Source organism: Prunus avium, chromosome 2, assembly GCF_965620075.1.
Source record: "Prunus avium chromosome 2, drPruAviu1.hap1.1, whole genome shotgun sequence".
Taxonomy (NCBI): Eukaryota; Viridiplantae; Streptophyta; class Magnoliopsida; order Rosales; family Rosaceae; genus Prunus; species Prunus avium.
The window spans coordinates 30,200,149-30,220,274 of NC_142285.1; the positions used below are offsets into that span (position 1 = coordinate 30,200,149).

A 20,126-nucleotide genomic window follows, 5' to 3' on the forward strand; every position below is an offset into this window, starting at 1 on the left:
TCTCTGTGTTGGTTTATATCCCACTATTTAGCCTATTTCTAATATAATGCAGATGTTCTATCCTCAGTTTACAGTGAAAGATGAAGCAGGAAATTCAGATCTCCGTCTTCCGTCTTCCGTCTCCACATTCAGCACCACATAATCAGTTCGTGTCACCCACTGACCCTCAGTGCTTCATAGCGAATTTAAGAATGTGAGTCATGCAGTTGGATTGCCTGGAAAAAATGTACCAGATCTTGGAAATTTGGCAATATACAGTAAATCTTGTTTGTAATGATTGCGTTTGCAAGATACTTGAAGGTCACAATCTTTTAGATGCATAAATCCTAGTGTTTTTTGTAAATTCAGAAGGCTTTAAAAGACAGGTCTGGTCTGTGCATTTAGTTGGGTGAAGAATTCAAACGAAGCTGGTCATTTGATTGTTCCAGCATTTTGGTCAGCAAGAGGATGACAATCTAACATGCGGAGTCGAGCTTAAAAACCAAACAGATATTTCAGCATAAAAACCAAGGCTTTCAATTGAAGAAACTCAACAGGGTCTTTGCAAATCAAATGACTGAAACAAAATTCTTAATCCTTTACCCTTTTTTCTCTCCTCTACAAGAAAATTCTTGATTTGAATGGCCGAATAAATATAGTAGTATGATAAATGTAGTGCATATGTACACCATTTCTATCTGTTGCTTGAGCAATAGACAGGTTCTTTCCAAGTGAAACTTGTTAACGACAAAAAGTAGCACGATGCCAACAACAGGAAAACAGGGGCTGGTAAGGCAATACTAATGCACCATAATAATATATAACTCCATTGCCATGCTACTACAAGCTAACCATAGATCAGCAATACAAGGTTGTGCCTATTGTAGTTCCATTAGAGAATCCAAAGTTCGTTGTATGAGGTAATCCAATCCAACGAACACGCTAGACTGACGAATAAAAACCTAACTGGCTCTCAGACAACCTCTCTGGTATGACCATAGCATTAGAACATCACAGAGCTAAAGAGAAGGGGCAAGGAAAAAGAAAAACCGCAAAACATACACAGGGTAAACTATGTGAACTTGAGAATGCTTTTTGAAGCAAGAACTGTTCAAGAGTTGTGAGCATCAACCAAAAAGCAAAAGAATTTTATTAAATTAAAAACAATAAAACGGTAGATTTATCATTTGCCCATGAATTGGCCCTCCTGAATATTCAGATGAAGAGAAAAACTTACATAGAGAAAAGGTTATAGAATGTACATCAATCAGGTAAGAATTTTCATCCAAAGAGAAATGCTAATGCAATTGTAGTAGTCGAAAATCCATAAATCATTCTGTCAGCTGTATGGTGAAAAATTTTAGACTAGAATATTCAATTCCAGAATGAACAAAAAAAAAACGACAAAACCGTTTCACAGATACTATAAGAGCCATGTTAACTCACAAGCACAGCATACAAAGAATACACCTTTTAGCACTGCTTGATGACACTCTAGATTCTTCATACCATCTCAAATTAGCATACAAATGCATCTGAATATCCGCAACTACACATACCCTACCCTTCCTTTCACTTGGATTACTCACTTCTTTTTTTCTTTACACTTTTGGCTGTGCTCTAACAATAACTTAACTGAAAAAGCTAAGCCCAGAGCCAAGAAGAGCAAGGGACCAGTGTTCAACTTCTAAAGCTAAAAGTCATAGACTGAAGAACTTACCCACTTGAATTATAATTCCTAACAATAGAGCTCCCCTACCTTGTTCCCTCACAATTCTAATGCATGTAATCTCTTAAATTCATACACATTTGGTGCAAATAAACAGAGATACAAGTTTATGCAATATATAAGGGAATAACATGGGGTAAAATCCACAAACAAAATACGTACATATTGCACATATGGTTTGAAACTTTGAGACAAAACACCAATGTATCAACCCTAGCACAAAACCCACACAGCACAATCTCTGCCTTCCCTTCCATTGATCATATCAACTTGAAAAGAAAATACTAAGCTTGCTAGAGAAACTAATCTGCACCTTAAAGTGAAGTGCAAAATTTGAGGAAAATGAGAGATTTCACAGACAAAAGAAACTATATTTGAAGCATAGCAACTCTGAATTACCATATATTTCTCTTGACACATAGCACAACAACTCATTGCCTCCAACAAAAAACAAAAAAGGATCAAAATTGAATCCAATCCTAAACATAAAAAGCAAAAAGAAATTAAAAACTGACTATTCTAGTCGTCGTTGCTGTTCTTCTTCTTCTTCTTGTTCTTGTTGATCAAATCATCAGGAACAACCTTGAGCAGCTTCCGGTCCTTGCTCTTGGCAATCTTCTTCAGCGTCTTCGGATTCGAAATCACCTGCAGCTTCGTCCCGGACCTCAAGATGTTCTCCTGCTTCTTCTTATCCCTCTCCTCTTTCTTCTTCCTCTTCTCCTCCTTGTTCTTCTTGATCTCGCCCTTCAGCTCCGCCATTCTCTCTCTGTACGCCCGCTTTATCTCCTTCTCCTTCGCTCTCTCCTCGAAAGTCGTCCCCTTATGGCTAACGTGCGTCGCCGACGCCCTCTGCTTCCTCGGCTGCTTCCACTTCCGGCCGGAGACTCTCCCCGCGATCACGCCGTCGTAGCTCGGCTTCCCGAAGCTCGGCTTGTCGGGATTGTCTGACGAGGGTATCGCCGACCGCTTTGACGGAGGTAAACACGTGTCGTCGATTTCCATTGCAGCACTGACAGAGCCAAAGACTGAAGCATCTTCGTTGGCGGTGGGTTCGGGGTTTCTCTTGCGCTTGTAGGTTTTGCCGCCGAAGCCTTCGTCTAGGCGGCGGAAATCGATTGTGCAGGCCATGGATTAACTAGGTCTTTAGTCTTGTGCCGCCACAAACACTGGATGTAGCTATTTATACGCAACGATTTAATAATAATAATAATAACAATAAAAAATTAATTAATTAAAACTTGTAAATTGCAAAATAATATTGACAATTTCTTAAAACATTAAAAACCACTAGACTATTTTCTTTTCAATTAATAGGGCATTCACATACAATTTGTTGAAAAACATATCTCATAAGAAATACTTTTTGTTTTTTTCACACAAAACTAATAAGTTTGAGCTGAAATAAGTTTGTAGATCCTCACATCAAGTAAAAACTTTAAAACAAATATTTTTCTTTACAAACTTATTAGTAAAACTAGGGTTGGGCTTTGAGCTGGAAAATCAAAAAACCCTGCCGAACGGAACTGACTGGTCAAGTTTGGTACGGTTTTTTCATTTACTTATTTAAACTCGGTTCTCTCTCTCTCTCTCTCTCCCGTTGTTGTTGGTTGTTGAAACCGACCGGATTGTACCGATTTCTAAGTGAATCGGTCGTAGTCGGTTAAAGTGCTCTTTGATTCGGTGTCAGTATCTGAAAAGGGCATATCGATAAAGTTGGTAATGTGTGGTTCTGGCCTTATCGGTGTAGTTCAGCTTTGTTGCCCAATCCTACTTAAAATTAGTGTATTCGGAAATATCTCAAAGTCCACATGTTGTGTTACGCACCTTTTGTTATCCAATTTATTTTATACTTGTTTTTTCATTCCTAATACTCACACATAGTTTAGGTAATCTATCTAGTTAATTCTCTCACCTTTTATTTATTTAGTAATGTAAACACTTATGAACTATTTGTAAGCGAGATAGGTCCAAGTGAGTTGAAATAAAAAACATATGAACTATTGTAACTAACAAGCTGTTAGGGTTTGTTTGTGGCTACTTTTATTGGAAACACTTATGTTCATAAAACCTTTTTTTATTTTATTTTATTAAAAATCTAAATACCTCCTAGACAAGCATAGAAAGTTGCTTCAAGACGCATAATTACTTTTAAATTTTTACTCCAAATGCTTACATAAATAATTTTAGCAATTTTAAAAGTAGTCTAGTGCTGGACCTATTCTCCCCTCTTTATGGGTATTTTGCTCTCCCCTTTGGTGGGTGTTTAGCTCGAGCTCTGCTCCAATTTTGAGGCTTCATGCCTCTGGCTTCCTTTATTTCCCCAAATCCCCCTTTAGCTGTCATCCCTTGTATTATATTGTCCCTCACTCCACCTATTTCCTCTTATCTCCCTCACCCACTCCATTCAAATCCCTTTTCTATGGTATTGGTATCGTCCTTACCCACTGAAATTTTCTCCTCCTTATTGATATGGCTTCACCATGTGGCTGATTCGGCTAGCCGTAAAGGCATTTTCGCTCGTACAACACTGAAGGTGTGTAGAGTTCGAGCTCTTGCTCTTGCTCGGGTGCCTGCACCACCTCTTTCTACTATGTCGATGTTTGCTTGGTTTTTGTGTTTGTTCTGGTGCTTTGTCAGTTTTGATCTGGGAGGTGATGATCTTCTTGTGGCTGGCTTCTTTTTTCTTGTCTGTATTTATGTAATATGTGGGATTTTAAGGTATTTGGGTGGATATGTGGGTCGTACCGTACGTTTGTTTCTTTTTGTGCTCCTTATGTGTGGCAGCTCATCCCCTCAACTTGTCCAGGTGATGTCGTCTCAAGCATTGGCGGTGGCTTGATTGTGCTTTGTTTAGGGTTTGTTTGCTATTTTGGCCTTGTTTTGGGCTTGTGTGCCTTTTGGGATTTAAGCTTTCTTTAGCATTTTATTTGGGCCTCTGGCCTTTTTGCTTGTTACTGAGCTCAGTTGGTTGGGTCTCACCTTTTTTGTTTTGTTGTGCCATTTTGTGGTTTCTTAATGAAATCTATTTCCGACCCAAAAAAAAAGAAAAAAAAAAGTCTAGTGATACTTATTTCTCAATGTTGAAAGAGGTTCCAACCAATTCGAAAACCTCATCCCCCAATGATTGAAAATAAAGAGGTATTGTAATATTAGTTGGAAAGCTAAGAAATTTTTTTATTTTATCGGACGACAAAAAACAAAATTTCTTATTTAAGTATTTGAGATTGAATGATAGATCTTTTTAGTGGTATTTTTTTTTTAAATATTAATAAAAAAGTTATTTATTTTTAAATTTCAATTCAAGAAGTTGCGTTTGAATTTCTTAGCGCTCGGACAAAAGAAAAGGAAACATTGTCTGTAGCAAAAGCCCAAACAGAGAACAAAGATTATACTCTGAAAAGAGCCCAAACAAGCGAGAGAGAGACATAAATACAGAACCTTGGAGCAGATGGAAAGATAAGAGCCGTCAGTCTCACTATGACCACTCCACCGTGCAGCTCAGAGCAACCAACAACCGATCAGTGAGAGTGGAAATATTACGTCAACTTTTCATGGATGTAGTAATTGTCATGTCAGAGGCGAAGATACTTGCAAGACTTTTATCGACCACCGCTCCATAGCCTTGGTCAACGCCATGTAAGCCGGTAAGCAATCTATATTTATTCGGCCAAGCCCTTACAGCCTGTGTGGAAGTGAATCTATGCTTATATGTTATTCCTAATTTCTATTGAGCTTAGTGCCTGCTTATTATAGATCTACTTATAATTAGAAGAAATTCATGTTTAAGAGGATCAGAAAATTCCCAGAGTACTAATTCATAATTTGGCTCTCTCTGTTTTGATCAGTGGGTGAAGAATCTTAAAGGCGTAGCTTTTGATGGAGAAGATGTGTTGGATGAAATCAATTGTGAAGTTCTTCGGCATAAAGTAGAATTGGAGAACCATATAAAGAAAAAGGTACTAATCTTTCTTTTTGCCTCCGATCCCACTTTGTTTCGTCAGAAAATGGAACATAGAATGAAGTCTATGAACGCATCTTTGGTGAGTGAGGCATCTTTCATTGGACTAGTTAATAAGAAAAAACACAAAGATGCAACCCTTCAAGCAATAGAGGACATAGAAAGCAACTCATTCTTTGGTAAGGATGAATACATCGTTGGAAGAAAGGAGGAAGTGTCAAGTATAGTTGCAACCTTGATTATCTCCAACAGTCGAGAAAGTATTTTGGTTATTGTAGGAATGGGTGGTGTAGGAAAGACAACTTCGGATGGGTTAGTGTACAATGAACCTGACAAAGAAAAGATATGTTGTCGTCCTTGATGACATTTGGAACGAAGATGAAGAAAAATGGAATAGTTTGATTAGTTGTTTGTCAAAACTCGATTTCGTTTAGGGGATCACCAATATTGTTACTAAACCATCTTTGAAACAATGTTTTGCATATTGCTCAATGTTCATGAAAGATTTCAGTTGGTGAGTTGAAACACTTGAGGTATTTGGATGTTTCTAGAACTAATATCAAAGCACTCTCCAATTCTATTGGAAAAATTTGTAATCTACAAACATTGAGGATGACATCCTGTTTCTCATTTGAAGAGTTTCCAAAGAAATTGCAAAATTTGATCAACTTGAGCCACATTTAGTTTGATGGACGTATGAGATTTCTCGTTGGTGTGGGGCGACCAACTAATCTCCAAATATTATCTAAAGTTGCAGTAATGGGAGGGGTTGGGGAATATGTGCAACATGAAGAAGAAGCATTGAAAGAAAATTTAGTGGGAAAGACAAACATATACATTTTAAGATTTGTAAGGGACCCAAATAGGCTAAGGAGCAACAAGAAGGAGAATGTACTAGAAGGCCTCCAACCGCACCCTAATTTGGAAATTTTAGAGATGGAGAATTTCACGGTTGCTACATTTCCATCATGGATGATCCTGAGTTTGTCGTTGCCAACTCTCAGTCATCTTCTTAATCTTAGACATCTTGAGATTAATAGATGGATAAATTTAAAATGTGAGGTTGCTAAGTTTTATGGATATGATGTAGTAGTTACGAGCAAGGAGACAAGGGCTTTGTTTCCAGTCTTGAAGACTTTCAAATTAGTGATACCCCAAACCTAATTGAATGGATGGAAGCACCTGTGAAGCCTCCTGATTAATAGTGGTGTTTCCTTGCCTTAAGGAGCTGTCTCTCTCATATTGTCAGAAACTGAGAAATGTTCCAAGTCATTTATTTTTTAATTGAATATATATTTATGTTTGTCAAACCTACCCAGTCGGTTGAACAGATGTACATTCCTTCAAGATTTGGAAATAAGAGTGTAAAGTCTGATGTTCATTCAATTCACAATCTAATACCCTCTGTTATTTTCATTTAACTTTTTATTTTTTTTGAAATTCTTCTTACTTTCTTTGTTTTGAAATTTGGGAGTGTCAAAATCCCATTTGATATGAGGAGGAACTTTCTTTGTATGAAGTTGAAGATATCAATTTATGGTTACAAGATGGATCAACTGATGTCGGCATACTTGTAATTTATGGGATGAGTGGAATAGGGAAGACAACAATTGCAAAATTGGTTTATAATTCAAATTTTAGAAAATTCGAAGGAAGCAGCTTTATTGAAAATATCAGAGAATTTTCACAACACACCCATGGCTTAGTCAAAATACAAAGACAACTTCTTTATGATATTCTACATGGGATAAAAGTGAAAATACACAGCGTTAGTGAGGGAATATCTAAGATAGAAGATGTCATAAGCTCTAAAGGGGTTCTTCTTGTTCTAGACGATGTGGATCATGTAGATCAATTAGATGCAGTACTTAGGATGAAAAATCGATTTTACCCAGGAAATAAAATCGTTATAACAACTAGACGTTCAGGATTATTAAAGGGTCATCAAGTTACTAAGGTTCTTGACGTTGAAACATTGGATTACGATGAATCCTTAGAGCTCTTCAGGTGGTATGCTTTTGGCCAAGACCACCCCATTGAAGGTTACCTAGAATATTCAGAAAAAGCAGTGTACCATTGTGGAGGACTTCCATTAGCTCTTAAAGTTTTAGGTGATCTTCTCCATTGGGTGAAAGTATTGGTGTATGGAAAAGTGCATTTGAGAAGTTGGAAGCTATTCCAAATGTTGAAATCATGAATAAACTGAGAATAAGCTATGATTCTTTACAAGATGACCACGACCGAAAATTATTCCTCCACATTGCCTGTTTCTTTATCGAAAAGGAAAAAGATTACATTGTCAGAATACTAGATGGATGTGATTTCTATACAATTGTTGGCATTCAAAACCTTGTTGATAGGATGTTTAGTGACAATTGATGGATATAACAAGGTGCAAATGCATGACATGATTTGGGATATGGGAAGAGAAATTGTTTGCCTAGAATCAGAGGAGCCTGGAAAACGTAGTAGATTATGGCATCATAAGGATTCTTTCAAAGTATTGATAGAAAAGAATGTAAGTAACGTACTTTGTATGTGTGCCTATATATGTTTTTCTTATTTTTGCGAAGTATCCAAACGTTTTTCCATTTTCTTGTGTAGGGTATGCAAACGATTGAAGGTCTTGTCCTGGGGATGCATATGCTCCCTGCAAACAGTGAAATAAGCTCAAATGGGACAGTCTTCGAAACCAATGCATTTGCAAGGATGCCCAAACTGAAACTACTCCATCTTGGTCATGTACAAGTTGATGGATGTTATGCAGAATTTCCTACAGGATTAAGATGGTTGTGTTGGGTTGAATTTCCTTTGGATTCTGTACCTGCTAATTTTCCTCTAGAGAGCCTGATTGTTCTTGAAATGCAATATAGCAGCTTGAGGCAAGTCTGCAAAGGGGCAAAAGTACATTACACTTTCAATTCCTTTTTGTTTTAGGCTTTCACAGGTTCTTCCATCATTGAAGATCCTTGATCTCAGCCATTATCATGGCCTTATCGACACCGATGACTTTTCGGTTTGCCCCAATATAGAGAAATTGATTCTTGCAGATTGCACAGGGCTGATTGATCTCATCAGTTACGATGACGAGGAACATGGAATCTTGTAAAGTGCTTGAAACAAATGGAATTCCAATAAGTGAATTATGGCCAGGAAGAAGTCCATATATCTTGAGTTCTTTCCCATGCTCGTTAGTATATTTAAGTCTTAAAAAGTGTGCAATCTTTCGGATGATGCCTTTCCAAGGGATTTTGGTTATCTTTCGTCATTGAAAACCCTAAATCTTGGGAATAATCCAATTTGTACCCTGCCAAATTGCATCAAAGGTTTAACAAAGGCTCCGTAGACTATCTTTTTCCAAATGTAGGAGGCTCAAATCGCTTTTAGGGCTACCAAAAGTAGAGCAATTGAATGTGGAGATTGCATATCATTGGAAAAAATCACATATCAATCCTTTTCCACAAGCAGGGCACTACCCGATTGCGTAAGAACGACAACCTAATTGAGTGGGAGTGCAACTTCAAGTTAGAACCCATTGAAAGAGCTGATGTAGAAATGATCAACCTCTTGGGCTTGTCTAACTTGGAATCCATGGCACCTGTTCGGATGGAGAACCCATGTGCAAATTTTCTTGTTCACGAGCTCTCTTATGGTCAATAAAAGAATCCTCAAAAGTAAAAGGTTAGTGACTGTGAGTATGCCAAACCAACAAAGCTGTGGCAGTCGTGGTTGATCAAACAATGTCATCAGTTCATCATCTCTTCATGCAGGAGCATTCAACATTCAAGCGACCCTTTTGAGGCTCCGCTGGCGTCTAAAAACACATGAAAATTGTCAATTTAAAAAAGAAGATTTAAAATCCGAGTCCCAAATACACCAAATGCTGATTCCCTCTCTGCCCCATGCATAACCATTCATTCTGTGTGGAATCTCTAAATATACTCCACCAAAAAAAAAAAAAATTTCCCTAAATATAATTAAGCAGCAACTTGTTCACTAGTGCTATGCAATTCAAAAAGTAAAAGGGAGATTCACTATTATACCCAATGTATGAGCTCAAATTATAAAAAAATTATATATGATATGGACTTTAGAAACACACCCAAAACCCATTTACAACATAATAAAAAGGCATTTAACTTCTTTTAAATTGCAAAACTGCCGTTGATTTCTTAAAACAAACTCCCCCTAAAACCTCATAAAAAAACCCAAGGCACTCAATAGGGCATCAAAGTAATTTAATAATCAAAATAAAATTCAATAGGGCCAGCTGTCATTTTTTGGGTTTGTTTATAGAAATTAAATGGTGTAGAGTTTATCTATATTAATAGTGCTAAGAATGAATATATGACTAAATATGTCAAAAATGGAACAATGTACTTGAACATCTCCCTCTATAATTAGAAACTATCCATCCAATTTTGTCCAAACTGGTGTGCAAACTTATCCCTCCATATTGGTCAAATTGTTGTTTTTTTTTTGGTCGAAAATGTCTTTCATCAAAGCCCAAAAAAGGGGCAAGAGAAACAAACAGACAAGAGGAAACAACAGCTCACGAGGAGCCGAAAGAGAAAAGCTATGGTTTGTTATATTAAATTGTAAAAGCAGTCCACCACTCCACGCCACTTGTTTACCAATTCTTATTCAAATTCATTCTTTTATTTGAGTGCCTATAGAGTCTAGAGGAAGAGAATAACCATAGAATTGCTCTTCTAAAGCTTCATCTATTCATCTTCATTGAGTGCCTATTCATAGGTATTTGGAATACAATATAGTGAGTTATTGGGAGGGTGAGTCATATGGTAGGTATACTATGGGCATGGTGGGCATCCATTACATATAGTTTGCAACAGTTTACAATATTTCTTTATTTTTGGACCTTCGAATCATTGTTGTTTGTAATTTTATAAATGCTATTCAAGCGCACGCCGACGAAATTGTGCATCAAGTTTGCTTTTTCTTCTTTTTTTCCCAGTGAATTGTCCCTTATATGATAATCGAACTTTGATCATTACCCCCTTCCCCCCTTCCCCCTCCCCCTCTCCTCTTCCCCAACCACCCCACAACCCCCCCCAAAAAAAACCCCCCATTTTAATATATATATATAGTCCATGCAGCGGTGTTAATTTGGAGGACTATCATGATAGAAAGAAAAAACCTTAGGAAAATCCCATTGTCTTTATATTATCCATCTTTGTGATAGTACTAGGCAGAACCAAGAATTTTTCTACCAGTGGGCTAGCTAGAATACATTAAATCATATAAGTTATGCTAATTCATAGCTTCATTAACTAATTTCCAATAAGTTTTAACATAAAACAAATACATATTAAATGTAATAAAAAAATACATATTATCAAAATGAATATATGTTCAACAACATAATTCCAAGTGTATCTATTGAAGTTGTGCCGTGTGAGAAAATTGAAAAAGATTAAAATTTGAGAATTAGGAGTAAGGGCTTTACCTTTACTATGGGTATTAATGATGAGGTCGACTTTGATAGCACACCATATAGAGAGTCAGCATATATTTTTTTGAGACCACTAAGGCTAAGTTTCACATATATCCTTTTTTTTATATATAAAAAAAAAAAAGAAAAAAAAAAAGAAAAAGAATGTCATACTTCATTATGTGGTGGGACCAACTAGTATGTTAGGATTTCATTATGATTGTAGTCAGACTTGGAAACTTCATTACATGGAAACCGCCAAGAAGCCACAAAACATGAAGGGGCCATCCACTCAATGGGATATATATGTTTAATATTTTTTTTTCTTTTCAAAAAATTACAGTAGCCGCTTTATAGGTTTAATAATTTTGTTTTTGCAGAAAGCTACCTGGGCTACAGCCCAATGTTGCCCAAAATTATTGACAGTTTTAAAATGGCCATATCTTCATATAATTAGAGTTGAAATTTTACAAGAAACTCCTAAGATAGTTTTTATAATTTTTTTTATAATTTTTTTTATTTATATAAAAAAACTGCTGATAAAACTCGGATACTTATTTGGATTAAGTTAATCAACCCAATTTATTCAATCGATTTTTCCATTTTACATCATGAGAGCGACACTTCTGAGCATATGTGTAGGGTTTGTTATGTTAAATTGTAAAAGCAGTCCACCACTCCCGGCCACTTGTTGAGCACTGCTATGGTTGATTTTTTTAAATTCGTATTCAAATTCATTCTCTTATTTCTTTCTTATTTTCTTAACTTTGTTTATGTTATAGAATTGCTCTTCTAAAGCTTCATCTATTCATCTTCGTTGAGTGCCTATTTATAGGCATTTAAAATACAATATAGTGAGTTCTTGGGAGAGTGAGTCATATAGTAGATATACTATTGGCATGGTGGGCATCCATTACATATAGTTTGCAACAGTTTACGATATTTCTATACTTTTTCGAACTTCGAATCATTGTTGTTTGTAATTTTTTAAAGGGTTAATCATTTTATTAGTCCCTGAACTTAAACCAGATTTGCTTTTAAGTACCTCAATTTTCAAAATGGTTCCCGTGGTCTTTTAACTTCACTTTCCTTAGGACAAATGGTCATGCCGTCAATTTTGTTAACTTTTTTTGTTAAATGCAGGGGCAACATGGTATTTTTATATTAAAACAAAAAAAATGAATAAAAAATCATATCTTTAAAATAACAATAAAAGAAAATCAAATAAGAAACCAACAACAAAAAAAAAAAAGTTTGGGGGGAGTAGAAATCAAGGTAGAGGGGAGAGAGAGTTTAATTTTAATTTTTTATTCATGAAACTAAGGTAGAGGGTATAGGGGGCTAATTGAAACTAAGGTACAAGTTCAGGGGGCAAATTGAAACTAAGGTAGAGGGCAAATTAATTTTAATTTTAATTTTTTAATTTTAAATTAGGGTAGAGGGTATATGGGGCTAATTGAAACTAAGGTACAAGTTCAGGGGGCAAATCACCAGTATACCCTTTTTTGTTATATCAAGGGAGAAGAGGTTTGGAAAATAGTTGGTAGTGTTTAGGACAATAACTTAAGTTGGAAAGGAAAACTTTTGAAAGAGTAACAAAGTAAGGGTTAATTACTCAAATGGTCCTCAAACTTGTACGCGATTTACATTTTGGGGCATGAATTAAATTTTTCGTTCAAATGGTCCATCAACTCTATATTAATTACTCAAATGGTCCCACCGTTACATTCTGTCAATATTTCCGTTAAATATGAGGGCAAATTGGTCATTATTTACCCTAAAATTTGGTTAAATCTAACAGAAAATTAGACGGTGGGACCATTTGAGTAATTAATATAGAGTTGATGGACCATTTGAACGAAAAATTTAATTCATGCCCCAAAATGTAAATCGCGTACAAATTTGGGGACCATTTGAGTAATTTACCCAACAAAGTAATTTTATTTGAATGGAGGACGAAGTTACAAAGCTTTAGAGACTATATGGATACAAGGCAGCTGGTAGTTTTTCAGAGTTCTCTTTCTTAATTACATAATGGGATGCTAGCTAATATATATAGTGATCCTAGCCGACTATCTAAGTTGGCTTTTTTGCTTAGTTAAGTCGGTTTGTACAGTAACCAACTTTGTCTAAGCAATTTTCAGCCATATATTGTAGTTTCTACTGGAGCTTTCTACTAGCTTCAATTGACTAGTGTTTTAGGAAATACAACCACCGACTCTTCATTCTAAATTATTCTAGAAAATTCTATATTGTAAAAATCTCCACCAAATGTGCATTAATGTTGTACACTCCTCACTCCTCCTTAATGCACATCTGTGTGATTCCGAGCATGTTTCGGAGCATTTCGAATCTTGGTCTTGGAAGTGCCTTAGTGAAGATGTCTGCAATCTGCTCCTCTATTTTGCAGTACTTGAGTTCAACTTCTTTGTTTGCTAAGAGTTCTCGTAAGAAGTGATGCTTGATGGCGATATGCTTTGTCATGCTGTGGAATACTGGATTCTTCGCCATTGCTATAGCAGACTTATTGTCGCAAAATATTTCAGTAGCTTCTGTTTGGCACTCTCCCATATCTTTAAATATTCTTCTGAGCCAAATAGCTTGGCATGTTGAACTTGCTACTGCTACGTACTCGGCTTCTGCTGATGATTGAGCCACCGTCTCTTGTTTCTTTGATGACCATGAAAATATTCCTGATCCAATTGTAAATGCATAGCCTGATGTGCTTTTCATGTCATCTACTGATCCAGCCCAATCACTGTTCGTATAGCCAAGTAGTCTTGGATCTGTAGTAGGCTTATACCATATGCCATAGTCAATTGTGCCTTGCAAGTATCTTAATATTCTTTTTGCTGCTCCATAGTGTACTTGGCTTGGATTTTGCATAAATCTTGATAGTAAGCTCGTCGTGTACATTATGTCGGGTCTTATTGTTGTTAAGTATAGTAAGCTCCCAATGAGACTTCTGTAAACTGATCCATCTACTTTACTTGATCCATCATCCTTTCTTAATTTCTCATTGGTGATAAGTGGAGTAGCTACAGTCTTGCACCCGTACATTTTGAACTTTTTCAAAATATTCTCAGTGTACTTTTTCTAGCATATGAAGATTTCATCTTCTTCTTGGTTTATTTCAATGCCCAAAAAATAGTGCATCAACCCAAGGTCACTCATCTCAAATGTTTTCATCATATCTTTTTTGAACTCTTGAATTATTTCTTCATTGTTTCCTGTGTAGATGAGGTCATCCACATATAGAGAGACAATCAAGATATCGGACTTACCTTGAGTTTTGGTGTAGAGAGTAGGCTCGCTTTTGCTCCTCCTGAAGCCTGCGTTGATGAAGTATTTGTCTATGCGGCTGTTCCAAGCTCGTGGCACTTGCTTGAGTCCATACAAGGCTTTCTTTAGCTTGAGTGCTTTATCTTCTTCTCCTTGCTCAATAAATCCTTGTGGTTGCTCCACGTATATTTCTTCTTCGAGCTCTCCATTTAGAAATGTAGACTTTACGTCTAGTTGATAAATTCTCCATTTCTTTTGAGCTGCTAATGCTACCAGTGCTCTTATAGTATCAAGTCTTGCAACTAATGCAAAGGTTTCGTTATAATCTATGCTCGGCTGTTGCAAGTAGCCTTTAGCTACTAACCTCACTTTATGCTTTTGTATTGATCCATCAGGATTAAATTTGGTCTTATATACCCATTTAACCCTAATGATCTCTTTATCTTGTGGGCGATCAACGAGTTCCCATGTTTTGTTTTTCTCAATTGTTTTGATTTCTTCTTCCATAGCTTTTCTCCAGATTTCTTCTTTTACTGCAACTTCAAAACTTTCTGGTTCTATAGTTATGAAGTTGCAAGTCTCATATATATCTTGGAGTGATCTAGTTCTTGATTATGATTCTGGAAGGCCTTCATTTTGTATAGATGGAGGAGTTGTAGGTTGAGGAATCGTACCTGGAGTTTCTTCAATTTCCTCTCTGCATGGTTGTGTTATAGTAACATTTTTGTTTTAAACTTTCTCTTCCTCCCAGTTCCATGACGCCGATTCATCGAATTCAACATCTCGGCTTATCATGAATTTCTTAGTTCTAGGATTGTAGACTCGATATCTCACCGTAATATTCACACACACCTACACACAAGAAATGAAGCAAGTTTTAACCAATTTAAATCAAACCAAGTGATAACAAATAAACCATATGATAAGTTAAGAAGAAGGTTGGAGAAAGAAGAAAAGGACGAATGAGGCAGCCTCGGTGTGCATGACGATGTCGATGGATTCAGAACTAGTGTATGTGCATGGCGTTTCTTCAAGTCTGTTGTAAAATTGGCTCACATTAAGGTTGCAAGTGAAGGAGTGAGCGACCGGTCGCAAGGTTTGGGCGACCGATCGTCAGAAGCAGTTTCGAAATTTGGAAAAATCGCAACGAGCGACCGGTCGCAAGGTATCAGCGACCGGTCGCTATGTATCCAAATGGTCGTAGCGACCGGTCGCAAGGTATCAGCGACCGGTCGCCCCTGTGCTGTGCTGATGTTTTCTTACGTGTTTTCAACTGTGTTTTCGATGGCTATCGCTTTCCACAAGATTTCAGAGGCTTAGTGGGTCACTTCTGAGGTAAAAGAGGGTTGACTACCTGCTGGATAGTTGGGAGAGCACTCATGGCCAATTGGTTATCTTATTTTGAATAATCTCCTCTCCATTTTCTGGTTTAATGGAGGTGGCTGAGTGGGATTGTATTACCTACTTGATCTGACCCTTAGTCTAAGTGGTGACTAAAAGGAAAGAACGTGGTGGACAATCAGATATCCTATCTCTTGTCCATTGGCTTGTGTAGGTAATGGGATGAAGTAAGATAACATAAGGGAGAAAACAAGTTGAATAAGAGGAAGTGGCTGAAGCAGAAACCATGTGTGGTTAATCTCAAGGTGGCCAAGTAGCTGGGTGCTATTGTGTTCAAAGGAGGTTAACTCACCAAGGGAGAACGTGAGGGAGAGCAATCAGTTCAAGTTAGGAGCTGAGTTGGGGTCTTAAGAGTCTAGACACAAAGGGGGGAAACACCAAGGGTTGTGAGAGTGTTTCACAAGTGCATCAAAGTGTTGAGCAAGGGGTGTGAGAGAAAAGAGAGCTTGGGGAGAGAATAGAGTTCAAAGGGGTTTTTCTGTGTAAAACCAAAGTTGTAACTTATTCTTTCATGAAGTGAATTTCTCAAGGGGATCACCAAGAGGATGTAGGCAATTGCTGAACCTCTATAAATTCTTGTGTCACTTTGTGCTTGGTTGTTGTCTCAAGTGTGTGTGTGTGTGTGATTCATCCATCATTGTGTGTGTCACAAAGTCCATCAACAACAAGATCATTAGGGGAGGGTGAAAGTGTTTGTCCATTTTTCACAACAAAGTCAATAATTGAAAAACACGTTAAGAAGGGTTTCGGGGTTACGACGACGACTGGGGGAATAATGAAGAGACTGAGAGATCAAGTAGAACCAAGTCAGTGAGTGGTCCGCTTCTGCTCTTCTCTGCTGTGCTGCTACTGCTCCTCCCAGTCTGTAAATTTGTAGTCCCCCTTGGAAACTGTTTCTTGCCACGCTTGTTCCATTAACAGAAAATAAATAAATAAAAATTGTTAGGCTTCATTGGGATAGAGGGATTTAAAAGAATTTATTTGAATTGGACGACAAGCCTAAATTTGTTACAAAATTGGAACCGTTAAATTGAACATATTTGGAATAATATGCTACATATTTGAGTAACCGTATATAAAGCACATATAAAGCATTTCACCTTTCCCTCCCCGAGCGATGTGGGACTGCTCACCGTTCTTGTTTCTCCAAGACACGAGCTTTACAATTCACCCCCCTTGGGGCCCAGCGTCCTCGCTGGCATACTTCCGGTCGGGGTCCAGCTTTGATACCATTTGCCACGACCCGACTCCCCTAGCAAGATATTGTCCGCTTTGGGCCTCCCCCCTCACAATTTTGTTCTTGGGCTCAAGCTAATGCTATCTTGCCCAAAAGGCTTCTTGCTAGGAAGAGAAGTGCCCACACATATAAAGCACTTCACCTTTCCCTCCCCGAGCGATGTGGGACTGCACACCGTTCTTGTTTCCCCAAGACATGGGTCTCACAATTCCTTCACAAATCTCACAAAACCAATTAAAACAACCAATTTAATCTAAAGAAATTAACGAATAAATAAGTAAATGAAATTGAGGTAAAAAGGGGCAAGAAGATGAAGATTGGAGATAAATCAAGTCAAGAAGCCAAATAATTCCTTTTGTCACAAGGAGTGTTATCAAATTTCCTAGTTCAAGATGGTTCAAATCTTACCAAGTCAAATAAGTAGAAATAAAGAAGACCCTATATTAGAAGGAATCATATTTTTGTAATAATTGTAATTATACCTTAGATGGGTAGGATTTCTAGGTGTATTATAAATATGCAGTTTCGGCCATTGATCAAGGGATCATCCTCCACCATCAAATTCCGACATATTCATATTCATAGACCCAAAAACCCAAGGAGAATACGAAGAGAGCTTGTGCAACCATGGCATTCTACTTGGAGAATTCGGTGCCTTCCATGTCTTCATCAACCATCATGATTCTCAATAAATCCTTCATGAACTAATTTCATTTACTAGGGCTACGATATAGCCTAGCTATGAATACTCAAATTCTTTGATATTGTTAATTTTATTTATCTATACATGTTGAGTGCTTGTTACCATTCTTATTGCTTTCAATTAATTTGCCACTAATTGCATGATTGGAAGAATTGGGTTGAGACCGGAAGGAGATGCCTAATAAATAGCTTCTTGTAACAAGAACAAGAAATTACATAGCCAACTCGGAAGATTAGGTTATGGTTTGTGTAGTCTTCAATGTTTTCCTCAAATCTTAAAGGGTATTTAGCTATCTAAATCCATAACTAGGAATAAAGTGGGTTGATGGTAAGGAATACAACTAATATAGCTCGGAATAGAGTATTGGTGAGGTAAGGGAAAACGATTATCAACATGTTAGGTAATTAGGATTAACAAGCTAGAAGGATTTGGGCTGGATTAGCTAGGTGAAATCGGTGTCCTAGTGCTTCATTAGCTTTGTTGTCATCTTTTACATTATTTACTTAATCTCAATTTATTTTACTTGCTTAATTACATTTTCATTATCTTAATCCTCTTATCTTTTAATTCAAATATAATTAGAAATAAATCACTCTAGTAATTAATAGATTAACTTGATCCCTGGTGGAACGATACTCTATTTATTACTATACTAATTTGAGCGATATTGTCCATTTGCAATTAAGAACATCAATTACTTTTCTTAATATTCAACTAGCTCAAAGATATTGGCGCATAAAATTGTGATATCCATCAAAACCAAAGTGATAACAGCAGGTTTACTCACAGTCCATGGTGTGAACGTAGACTTTGTCATATGCAATTATTAAGTTATAATGGTGTGACCATTTCTTTATTTATTTATTTTTAAACAGAGAATCTCCAAGTTGTTGTAAATAAATAAAGCTGCACATAAACTAAACTAAATGAGAGGTTCGGCAAGTATGCTTATGTCCCCGAAGTCTGGTATGGGGTTTTAATTTAAAAGCCTCATTGAAACTAGAGCTACACCACCTATAATTGAATTGTAGATTATTATTATATTATATGATATTATTAAACTTATACATCATACCTTATATCAAACCACCTAACCAACACACTACATAATATATATTGTATTGTATTATTATACTTATATCCACCTAACCAACACACTATTATTATACTTACGTATCATACCTTATATTAAGCCACCTACACACCACAAAGTCTTCATTTTCTCCCAAAGTCCAAAAGCTTGCCCCTAAAGTCTAAAACATCTGCTTGAGGGCTCCACATGTTTATAACGCATGTCATTTTTGACTTTTTATCACAAATGGTCCTTGAGGTTTATAAAATTGTCATGAATGATCCTTGAGGTTTTTTTGTTACATTAATAGTCCTTAACGTTAGAGCTTTTTATCACAAATGGTCCCTGCTATTAGAAATTCTGTTAAGTGTTTGAAGTGGAAGATACATGGAGTTCACATATCTAATCACATCGTGACATGTGGATTAAATAAATAAATAAATAATTTTTTAATGAAAATCCATTAAAAATCCATTTAGCCCCTCTCTCTCCCCCAGGGGCGGATCCACAGAGGAGCAAGGGTGGTCAATTGACCCCTGCAACCTCTGAAATCCTCCATTAGAGTAGCCAAACTTGACCCTCGCAAGGTGTTCGACGAAATGCCCCAAAGGGGCAACTTGTGTGCAGCTCCAGCCTTTGCGCAGCGCATCCTTGCGCGCAGCACCCAGCGCACGCGCGTCCTCTTCTTTTTTCTTTTCGCTCGATGTCAAAACGATGTCGTCGCTGCCTGCTTGATAATTCCCTCCCCAAACCAACTCAGAGTTATGTTAGTTTGTAATTTGTATATAGAGAGTTATGAAACAATGCAGATTTCCTTATTTTCATTTTCAGCATTTAAGTAAATTTCTTTGTCCTTTTACTTTTATTTATTTTTATATTACTCCATTTACTTAAGTTTACAATGTAAATAAGGAAGTACCCCCCATTTGGATTCAAATAAAAATACTAGAAAATCAAATTCTCACCAAATCAAAATATGAAAAATCGGTTTTAGTACAAAATACGATTTAGGCTAAAAATGATGGCTCATTAAGTCAATATATACGTCATAATAAAATCCCATAAAATCAAGTTTTCTTATTTGATGTGTAAGGAATAAAAGCCGCCAAAAATTATCTTGAGAAAATTATTATGCCGAAAAATCATTTTTCATACTTAGCCCATTGTGGAGTCAGGAAGTGCGCCATGATGTTGTATTTTTTTTTTTAAATTTAAATTTAATGCAGTCCCTTGCTTCCTCTCTTTTTTAATGTGGAAAATGTTCGGAAAGATTGTTTTGAGTCTTGTTCTAGTTTTTTGTTTGCTCGAGGACT

General features: G+C 36.7%; 1 protein-coding gene, 1 long non-coding RNA gene and 2 pseudogenes across 2 annotated transcripts; 2 read left to right on the top strand and 2 right to left on the bottom strand.

Moving 5' to 3' along the window:
• Positions 1-2,058: 2,058 nt before the first annotated feature.
• On the bottom strand, positions 2,059-2,880 carry LOC110744336 (coiled-coil protein). The gene has a single exon (XM_021944311.2). The coding sequence runs from the start codon at positions 2,834-2,836 to the stop codon at positions 2,228-2,230; it is 609 nt and encodes a 202-aa protein (XP_021800003.1). The 5' UTR covers positions 2,837-2,880; the 3' UTR covers positions 2,059-2,227.
• A 2,085-nt stretch (positions 2,881-4,965) lies between these two features.
• Positions 4,966-8,561, top strand: LOC110763947 (uncharacterized). The gene is made up of 3 exons (XR_015833462.1): positions 4,966-5,352; positions 5,554-5,664; positions 8,271-8,561. It is a non-coding gene; the product is annotated as an uncharacterized LOC110763947 (long non-coding RNA).
• LOC148296824 (disease resistance protein RUN1-like) lies at positions 6,426-8,181 on the top strand (annotated as a pseudogene).
• A 4,852-nt stretch (positions 8,562-13,413) lies between the features above and the next one.
• Positions 13,414-14,178, bottom strand: LOC148296825 (secreted RxLR effector protein 161 pseudogene; annotated as a pseudogene).
• Between the last annotated feature and the right edge of the window lie 5,948 nt (positions 14,179-20,126).